Source organism: Nansenia antarctica (genome assembly GCF_963989245.1).
Source record: "Nansenia antarctica genome assembly, chromosome: 4".
Classification (NCBI taxonomy): domain Eukaryota; kingdom Metazoa; phylum Chordata; class Actinopteri; order Argentiniformes; family Microstomatidae; genus Nansenia; species Nansenia antarctica.
In genome coordinates, this window is record NC_137689.1 from 16,178,005 (window position 1) to 16,188,798 (window position 10,794).

The 10,794-nt window shown below is 45.8% G+C and overlaps 1 protein-coding gene across 3 annotated transcripts in view; it reads left to right on the plus strand.

Moving 5' to 3' along the window:
• klhl13 (kelch-like family member 13) overlaps window positions 1–6,698 on the plus strand; it is a gene marked incomplete at its 5' end in the record, with an annotated part of 28,295 nt that extends 21,597 nt beyond the window's left edge. For all 3 annotated transcript variants that reach the window (XM_080528251.1, XM_080528250.1, XM_080528249.1), the window contains 2 exons: window positions 1,921–2,034; window positions 5,608–6,698. In XM_080528251.1, the coding sequence (XP_080384377.1) occupies window positions 1,921–2,034; window positions 5,608–6,095 (602 nt within the window). In that variant the 3' untranslated portion in view covers window positions 6,096–6,698. The remainder of the gene's footprint in view (window positions 1–1,920; window positions 2,035–5,607) is intronic.
• Between the last annotated feature and the right edge of the window lie 4,096 nt (window positions 6,699–10,794).

Here is a 10,794-nt window from a genome sequence, read left to right on the forward strand (position 1 = left end):
AATTGTTTTGGGTTATCATTTGCCGATCTATTATTGTGTGCGCGCGCTGCAATGAATAGTCACTCACACACTGCATTCTTCTTCTGTGATGGTTACTACCACTTGTCCTTGGGAATGCCAGACTAGCACACACCTGAGGTCATTCTACCACCTACATCAGTCTATTTGTACATAAACCTTCGGTGATGTAACCATGTGGAAGAGGGAAAGCCTGAATCTTTGATTTGCGAGTGAAGATCTGTCAGCTTATTTTAACAAGATTTAAAGAATATGAAAGGCTCCACTCAGACACTCTCCTCCACCCCTCCTATACTTAAACGTGTCTGTGTGTGTCTGTGGGCGCTGTACCCACACACACAGATTTGCCTACCTAAGTTCTGTGATCCATGATGTGCTACTTTAGCCGTTACCTTTGGACATTCATCCTGTTTATGCCTCTCCTGCCACTCTGTGTTCCCGTCAGAGAGACCCTGTCATAATAACTCAACCTGGCTGGGACGGCAGAGCTTAGACAATGACGCCACTGCTGTCTCTGGGGTTTAAATAATTGATTTGTCAAAGGCTCTTGTAAATACAGCATCACGGATCCAAAGCTCTTGAGCAGTCATTTGCATTTAAACCTTAAAGCACAAACCACTCTGGGGAGAAGTGGAAACGCTTGGGAGGCCTGTTATTTCATTCATTAAGTTTGGATATAAATTGTTTTATTAGTGCGGATGATGGGCCATTTTTTTAAAGAATTGTGTGGGAAGTAGATAGAGGATATAGTGAGGACAGAAGCCTTATTGCTTAGGGTCAAATAAATTATGGCTGCTGCTGCCCCCCCCCCCAAGATTCCTTTAAAGGATTCATCTTAAAACTGATTTGCACTGATAACGACATCCCATTTGACAACCTCTCATAGCAATTACTGCATGTAAGGTAGGTCTCTATATCTCTTCACAGAGCAGAGAGATGTGTCTGGGCCCAGAGTGGTGTATTAGCCTAGATACCACCTCTGGGTTGGCCCATAATACCCAGAGGATCTGTGTATTCTGCAGCACACCCATAAGAAGCACACGTCCGCAAGGAGAGTGGTGGGTTTAAGGAACATACTTTTGTGCACATTGATGAAATGGGTTTAGCTGTCAGAGTGAGAGCTTGAGGTTGAGGTGATGCGAGGTGGTTGTTGTGGTAACCATGCCATGGGAGAACTTCACCTGTGGTGAAATATTATAAATTTATAAATATAAATATTATACATTATTTAAATTATCTGTGCGCCGTCTTCCCTATTAGATCCGGGGCCCTTGTTTACCACAGGCAGGGAAACGCTGACGCACGCATGCACCCCCCACCCCCCCCAGTAACTGGGTCAACCAATCAATGCAGCCATGCATCATATAACCAAAATTGGATTGACTGTTTTTGATCAGTCACATGGTGTGCAACCCTCCTACTCCGTCTCTCACTGAGGCTGTATGGGGGGGCTACATGTCAATGCTACTCTGACAGATCAGAGTTCAGAGGTCAGGGGTCCAGAACAGACAGAGGGGACTGAAAGTACAATCTCACACTGACACACAGGCAACGACAACACTTGTGTATGATCAGATTATTTCTGCAAGTGTAGTGGTATGTGGTGTAAATTGCATCATTTGGAAGTGAATACACCCTGCAACCTCCATAGTAGGGTCACTGCTGTCCACTCTGAGGGAGGTGGGGGAGGGGGGGGAGGGGTCTTCTGTGTTTAAGTCCCATCTCAGCTCCCACGCCTCATTTGCTGCCGTGTTCTTCTTAGTTCTCTATTGACCTACTTTCTACTAATGCTGTGTTCGTTCTCTTTCTCTCTCTCTCTCTCTCTCTCTCTCTCTCTCTCTCTCTCTCTCTCTCTCTCTATCTTTCTCTCTCTCTCCCTCTCCCTCTCCCTCTCTCCTTCAGCCACCGTGGAGTGCTACAACCCCAGGACGAACGAGTGGACATACGTCGCCAAAATGAACGAGCCCCATTACGGCCATGCAGGGACGGTCTACGGCGGGTACATGTATATTTCAGGTGCGTGGGGTACATGTATATTTCAGGTGCGTGGGGTACATGTATATTTCAGGTGCGTGGGGTACATGTATATTTCAGGTGCGTGGGGTACATGTATATTTCAGGTGCGTGGGGTACATGTATATTTCAGGTGCGTGGGGTACATGTATATTTCAGGTGCGTGGCTCTAGTGAAGTGAAGTAGCTTACACCACTGGGTGGTCATGCTCCATGTGGGTCTTGGTGGACGCGGAGGCCCATTTCCCATTTCCAAAGTACAATTTGTTTTGGAGCCGCTGTACCAGATGGCAGAGCATGCAGCAAGTGACTGGTGTCCCACTAGATAGATGTGTGGGTTTGCTGTGAGAAGAGGGGGGGGGGGAGTAAAGCCTTCACATGTTTGACAGTCACGCTGCCTAATCGTTTCAGTCCCACATTAACCAGAAGATGAGCAGAGTGGGTAAACCACGCGCCAACAGCCCACTGTGACGTCTACCAAGCGTCTCTCCTTCCAAGGTCGTGGAGTGGCTTTTCTGGACACAGGCTTGTTTCCTCCGCCTCGCTCCCAGAACCATGGTGCCGGGGCTCTATTTCTGAGCTCTTCTTAGGAGGCCGGGGGGGGGAGGGGGAGGAGATATCGTGAGGTGCTCGGAACTTCTGATTCTCTTCTTGTCAGAGACTTGGGTGCGACTAATCCTCTGTCGCTCTGTAGGAGCAGCAGCAGCAGCAGCCCTGTGCTTGTTCACTTCATGGGATTGAGAACAAATCCTGCTGCCTTATGAAGATGAGCGCTGCTTCTCACTGTGTGACTAATGCAAAGTGATGCTGTACAGAGAGGCAGAGAGAGATGGATGATGGAGGGAGGGAGGGGTTGATGGCTGTGTAGGAGGTGCACCAACACACACATGGACATGGTTATGTTAATCCTTTCTGGTCCCCCCCACCCCCGTGGGCACAATGTTCAGAACTATCATCCGGACAACACCACCACCATCACATCCAACCAGATAGCAACACCCTCTGGAGCCCTGCTGTAGGTCTACCTAGTCTCACAGGTGCTGACCAAGTGTTTGATTAAACCAGCTCGCCACAAGCACTATGGCAAGCAGCCATCCTCACATGTCACAAACAGCAAGCAACAATGAACTTTCATAACAGCATGCAGTGGTGGTGGTGGTGGTAGCAGCAGTAGTATTAGTGGTGGTGGTGGTGGTTTTTCACATTCAGATTCAGACAACTTTATTGATCCCACTGGGGGCAATTCATTTGTAGCTTACTCCTCATTCAGACACAAACAACATACAACAGTACAATGTCATGTCAAGCACAGTTCAATAAACAGACAACTAAGTCATTAAAGGGCACCTTTTAGTTGTGTAAAGAAAAATAGTGGTGGCGGTAGCAGTAGTGGTGGTGGTGATGGCAGTAGTAGTAGTAGGCTAGGTGAAGTAATTGTAGAAATGAGTTGCTAGTGACGCACTGTTGGAGAGCGGTCCCTCTGCTGCACCCTGGGCCTCAGGGTTGGTCACCTCAGTGCAAGGTCACCCCACACCCAAGGTGCAGTCGATGTCTCGCCGGCAGGACAGATTGGGTGACACATGGTGGCTGTGCTGTTGTGCCACACCCAGAACAGACGACAGTGTCCTTTAACATGGTTTTAGATTATGACCATTTAATGTTTTTTGTTTTTTTTCATTATTATTATTATTTTGAAAAGCATTTTTATTTTCATTGACTAGGTCTGGCGTTTTTGTTTTTTCCTTTCTTTTTTATCCTACTCCAACTTCTGTTCTATTTAAATGTGAGCTCGGTCTATCTCGGTTAAACAAACTGCCTACCTTCAGAGGATTTGCCCTAAGCTGTCGGCGGTATGTTCGGGGAGCAGAGGTGGATCTTCAGGGGGTGACATTGGAGCTCACATCTGGCTATCATCTCTGTTCATCATCAGGGGGTATTTTTGGAACACGCTGACCCCTTGGTTTGGTCTGGCTCGTCTGTGTTCCCCCGCCTCGTGCTTCGGGTCTCGTTTGTGCCGGCGCTGTGATTCCCTCCAAGCAGCTCATCCATTTTTACGACAGGTCAAAGCACAGAGTCCCACATTTTTTTATTATCTCCCAGAATGAAGAGATAAATGTGCGTCCCTGTGGCGGTCGCGGGTGAGATACAGTGCCGCGGACACTGCAAAACCAATGAGCTTCTTTGTCTTTAAGTGTGTCTGAAAGGACAACCGTTTATTCATATCTTCAAGATAAGAAAATATGCTTTAAAGGGATAGTTTACTGAAAATACACAAACAGGATTTCCCACCTACCTTAACTGTGGTTGAATCACAGTTAAGGTAGGTGGGAACCATTTTGGGGATATTTTGGGATATTAGTATTAGTATTAGATATTAGTTTCCCTTACTTAGATGCTTGATGCTAGGAGATACTACTCAACAAGAGAGGAACCACACCCTATACCAGGCCGGTTGTGTGTCTCTCTCCACACACACACTTGAGTAAAGAGAATGAATCCACTGGCAGTGTCAATGTTTGATTTATCGGTGGAAGACACTTGGCGTTACAGACTTCTGATCAGTCAGGGCCACTGATTAAAAATAGACCTGTAAGTATAGATTAATGAGTCTGGGAGTGAGTGAGGGAGGGAGGGAGGGAGAGACAGAGAGAAAGAACATTGGACAGCAACAGTGGAGGGATTCCGGCTCCATTCGGCATGCATTGCAGATCCTCACTGCGCTGCGTTCGCTCCCAGCCACTCAGGGGGGAGGGGTGCTCTGGCTCCCACCCAGATGCATGCTGGGATTGTGTTCCTCTTTATTTTCAGCCTTCCCTGTAGACATGTCCTGTTTTTTTTCCCTCCCCACTCTCCCGCAGCTTTGTGTGTCTCATCTTTTCCTATGTTTCCACTTCTGCTGTGTGTATGTGTGTGTGTATGTGGGGATGTATGAATGTATGTATGTACATGTATGTATATAGTACACATGCGCCACACTTTAGTGCTCACTGCTCATTATTATTCATCAATGTTTTATGGGAGAGGGTTTGTGGGTGTGAATGTGTGTAGTCAGTGTATGTTAGTCCTGTGTGTGAGACTAGGCGTGTGTGCACGTTTGTATTTGTGCTTTTATGAAGAGCTTTTCCCGCTGTTGAGGGGAATGGAATAGAGTTTCTTGAATGAGTTTGAGGGCAGGGTTTAGGTAGTGGGTGGGGCGAGGGGGGTGAGTACAGGATTTACAACGGAGCAACAGTTTCCACCCCAGAGTTTCTGCCCCCCCACCTCCCTCCCAGTGCTAGCCTCATTCTTGTCCTTCATGGCCCGACCTGGTCAGCCACCGTGCTATGGCCGGGTCATGTGACTGTCAGGCCAGCGGCTGCTCATGGCCAACCCTGTCCCTGCTCAACGTGGCAGAGCTGAATGTAGGTCTAGGTTGTCTAGGAGTTACCATTAGGTACTGTAGAGTGTAGACTTTGGCTCAGTTAAATGCTTTTAATTAGACCCCAGGGTTTATTTTTAAACCTCCAGAGATGAGTGCCAGCACTTATTTGTGCTTTTCTTTTTTTTCCCTTTTTTTTTCTTCTACTTTGTGTTACAGGGGGAATCACTCACGACACTTTCCAGAAAGAGCTGATGTGCTTTGACCCGGATGCAGACAAATGGACTCAGAAAGCGCCCATGACCACGGTACGTGGCCTGCACTGCATGTGCACTGTCGGCGACCGCCTCTACGTCATCGGGGGGAATCACTTCCGGGGCACCAGCGACTATGACGACGTGCTAAGCTGTGAGTACTACTCCCCCGCCCTGGACCTGTGGACTCCCATAGCCGCCATGCTGCGAGGCCAGAGCGATGTGGGCGTGGCCGTGTTTGAGAACAAGATCTACGTGGTGGGCGGTTACTCTTGGAACAACCGCTGCATGGTGGAGATAGTGCAGAAGTACGACCCCGAAAAGGACGAGTGGCACAAAGTGTTTGACCTGCCCGAGTCGCTAGGTGGGATCCGAGCCTGCACGCTCACAGTTTTCCCTCCTGAGGACCTCACGGGCTCCCCCTCCAGAGAGTCGCCCCTCTCAGCACCTTGAGGAACGAGGGGGGGGGAGGGGGGAGCCCACCCCGCTCACACAGCCCACAACCACCCCCCCCACCCCACCCCACACCCTATAGACATTGTTTGCACTTCCTCTTTGGACTACATCTGTACTGCATCCCTGAATCCTCCCTCCCTCCCTCCCCAAAGCTGTGCAGAACCCCCTCCCTAGTGATGACATCCACATACCGACATGGTTTGGCAACCTAATTACATGTTAATGTTGCATCTTCGGTATATTTTGGCAGGAAATACCTTGACTTGAAGAGTGACTTTGCAATTCAACTTTTCTACCTGACATCTTTGGAGTTTTATTACAGTATGTCCTGTTTTACTGGGTAAAAACCATTCTGCTGGTTACCATACTGACTGTCTTTTAGTCTGTGCCAGGATAGGGGTAGTTGACCCCAGAGAGGGCAGGATGGGGGGAGCGGACCCCAGAGGGGCGGAAAAGGGGCAGATTGGAGCAGTTGTCCCCAGAGAGGGGCAGGATAGTAGCAGATATGAACCCTTATACAAAGATGGTTTTAAACTCAGGGGTTGGCCCACACCCCCTCTCTCCCTCTTTCAGTTTCTGTTCTTTCCTGCTATTGCTATGAAACCGTTAACAAAATGGTGTTTTCTAAATTTATTAAACAAGATTTTGAAATAAAGTCTGTTTGTTGTCTTCATAGTGTTGTCTTACTTTCCGTTTACTTCACATGGTTTATAAATCTGATGCACACTTATATTTATGATTTATTTATGTATTTCTGAAAGTCCCATTGGTATATCCACCAATTTAATACATTAACATTCTTTCTGATTCATTTATGTTTTATTTTTTTTACACCTATGTACATAAACAGTTGCCATTGTTATGTGCTCAATCTTATTTCTGAAAATGTAATTCATTTTGATGATTTAGACCTGGAATGATGTTACATGACCCAAAATGGTGTTAATGGATAGTGTTTTCTAATTAAGCTCTTCAAATGTAGGTCTGTTTTAGAACCTCCTAGAATGTGTTTGTCATCAAGCAGAAAGTTACTCTATTTTTCATCTCGACTCATTATGAAACCATTATGCATCCTAGTCCCTTTAGCAGCTTAAAGGGAAAGTCTGATAAGGAGAAAGCCTTTAGTTTTTTTTTTTCAACAGTTTTAATCCACTGAGTTTGAGTCCTACTGTAATGCCAGCCTGGATAAGCAGAACTGCAATATCCTCCTCAGCCACTGTCTCCTCAGCTGGCACGAAGGCAGACGGTAAGGTCACCCACAATCTGGCCACCTGCCTCTGGTCCATTAAAACCTCACTGGCAGCATATGGTGTCCGACACAAACAAATGTGCTACACGCAGTAGCAAAGGACAAGGTGGCCATGGATGGTATGGATGGATGGTATATCAGGTGAGTTTTGTGTGGTGACTGTATTCATATGCAAGGGTACTAGAGTCCTACACCAACACCAGATGAAATTGGAAGATTTGTGTATTGTCAATGATTGAGGAGTATTATCCAGTGGGTGTGGCCTATCTCCACCACCTGCCTCTGTCCTGTCATGTCTACTCCATCTCTGCTGGACCTCAGGCCACCACTGTACTGGACCTTAGGCCACCCCTGTACTGGGCTATTTTAAAACAATATGCAGTTCCAGTTCAAAGGCAGGCTACACAGGGCCCTCAGGGATGCCGGGGTGAAGGTGCTAGGGATGACAAGTCAGGTCGGGGGTGGGGGGAGTTGAATGATTCGACTGTTTTTTTTCTTCTTCTGTTTATTGACAGCCACACTGAAGCGACAGCCTTTGTTCACTGAAAGGTGGATAGAGACAGTGCCTTTCCTCTCTGTATATGAACCATGTGCACTACATCATGGTTGACTTGTTTGCCCTTAACGGCAGTGTCCTTCCATCACAATCATTCAGTGACTATGCCATACATTTTAACCTGACTTCGTAGTTACATTTTGAAATGAACAATAAAAATCTGATTTCATGTTACGTGTTTTTTTTTCAGAATGATTTTGTGTCTCTCAAAGCTTCCCCAGCACGTCTGCTAACTATGTGTGTGTGCTTTGGATGGTCATGGTGTATACAGTAGATTAAGCTGAGCTTGTCCTATCTTTGCAAGGATGTTTCTGTAATGTTAAGTGGTGTTAAAATGGGCCAAGGTTACGGTGGAGCCCAGACTTCAGCACAGCTATTTGGTATTCTCTGAGGAGCAGGACATGGTAATGCCTTAATTGATTATAAGTGGCTGCGAGGAGGCGAAGATGTGTCAGGCATTTTTTGTACTGATAAGAATTAAGCTCAGATTTATGAAATTGTTTTTCAGGGGGTTAGTTATTAAACGTTACATGAAATACTGTATCAATGATGTAAACGTCTATTTTCCATGAATTAAAGCCAATTACATGACATTGAGTGTGGAGCTGAGCCTTTCTTTCTGTATCAGTCAGCAGTTTTCATCCATTTTACTCAGTGAAAAACCCCTTTTACTCATTTTCTTACCCTGTATTCCAGGGTCGCTGATCAATCCAAGACAGTCCTCGTCTCTGACCCACTTCATTATCCTCTGTGTCCACACAGAACTGACTGAAAAGGTCAAATGATGTGCCACACAGTTTCATGGTGGGGCGATAGGGCTGGGTGTTTGGACACCCCCTCTCCCCATCTTCCTCCTCAGGGAAGACCGCTGAAAAGGGAATGTGGGAAGTTTTGCATTGATGCACATAATGCAATATGTGCAATAATGAACATTATGCCTATCTTTTAGTCTACTCCGTAATTCTTATGCTGCTATGTCTTGGTCAGTGCTCTCTTTTAAAAGACATAACAGATAACGGATGCATGAGAAGAAATAAAGGATACAGGATACATCAGAAGAGAAAATCCATCCTTATATATCAATGTGGGCCATCACACAATTTGTGTCACATGGTTACACTATCGGATGGTTCATATTACTCAGTGTCAAAACTAAATAATGTACAATATACCGTAGCTAGACACCGCCGGTCTGTAGCTTTGGTGTTTTCTGTTCCCAAAATGTTAATCCAATGTTAACCGAACAACAGAAGGCAGGGAGATGTACAGTGCTTTGGTGTTTGAAATCACAACCTGCCTCCCCGGGATTTCAACACCACTGTCATGTTCACTCACGAGAGAAGGAGATGGAGGGAAGTGTGGATTTCAGTGTGAGTTTTTACAGCTCTGCTTTCACGTGGCTTTGTAAGTCCCCTGGGGGCTTCTGGTCCCAAGAAGCAAATGACCCAGATTCTCTAGGCTGCTGGATGAGTTTGTATGCACAACACTTTGGTGACATTGTCAGTCAAAATACTGCTCATGTTGGATTAAGTAAAGGAGGTGGGGGTGGTGGAATTGTGACTTCAAGCCTATATTCTGCTTCCTTTATATAAAGCTGAGAGAGAGGCACATCACATGGCTAGCAGCAGCAACGGCATTCCTCCTGTCGGTTGACAAGCACTGTAGGCGGAAAAGATGCATATGGTTAGTCTCATAGCATAATTGCCATAATAGCATAAAAGCCATATTTTGGCCAAATTGAGATATCTGCCTAACTCTACTCTCCTAACACTGCTGATTCACTGTGCATTATTGCCTATGCCATCCATACCTATCAGAATGCTTGTTACATTCCAAAATCATTATCTGCCCAAGTCATCTCTTTGACATAGGCATTTTCGACACTACATACAAAGATGGCTCGGCTGACCACAAGTGAAGCATGACATAGGCAATTATGCTATGAGGCTAACAATATGGAAATGGTTCTGGGGACGGGACAGTGTGCTGATATCTGAGGTGATGTCATTGTAAACATCAAAGGGTCTGCCACTCTGCTGTCACACCGCCACTGTTAACACATCACTAGAGCCCTGATGTTCATTGAGTCCAAAGCTAGTGCTGTGCAGAGGGCTCTATTTGGCACTGAATCAAAGGTCATGCATGACCTTATGTACAGATTCATTGATGCGCACACACACACACACACACACACACACACATTCATTTTACACCCCTGTATGAATAATTTTGGCGTCATTGTTAGGCTGCTGAATTGTTTGCCTTTCAGGTCATTTTAATTTAATCTGAGCAAAGCATATTCTACTTTTCAAATGATGTTTCTTGTTTTGTATACAACAGTTTTAGATCAAACAGTTTTGGGTCATTCTGACCCAGCAATGTCATCTATCATTAGTTATACCTTAGTAGAGCCAACAGAAAAACAATGAAAGATCTTACTCAACCCAACAAACTCAAAACAAGAAGTGCCCTTGGGTTGTATGTAAGTATGTAATTGGATGTAAGCAGAGATAAAGTAGTTAAACAAGTTTAAATTCTGTTATACTCTAACTTTGTTTGGTTTTGGAATAACTTAATTACAGACAAGTTAATCCCAATTTAATAATAAGGTGTTTGTCATGTTGGTCATGTCATGAGGCTAGCTTCTGTCTACATGCAGCCAAATCTCTCTGTCTGAGTCTGTACAGTATTGAAGTATAAATCTCCATCGCCCTGTGCTCTCTGCTGCTGTCCCTCTAGTACTGTGGTAGGATGCTGCTGTCCTTTGAGTCATGATAATGTCACAGAGATACCCCGAGGCTGTGTGGTGTGACACTGTGCTGGGCGGGGGTGCTATGAGTGGAACTGACCCCTGTGGCTATTGACTTAGTGGACCAACACACATGCACACA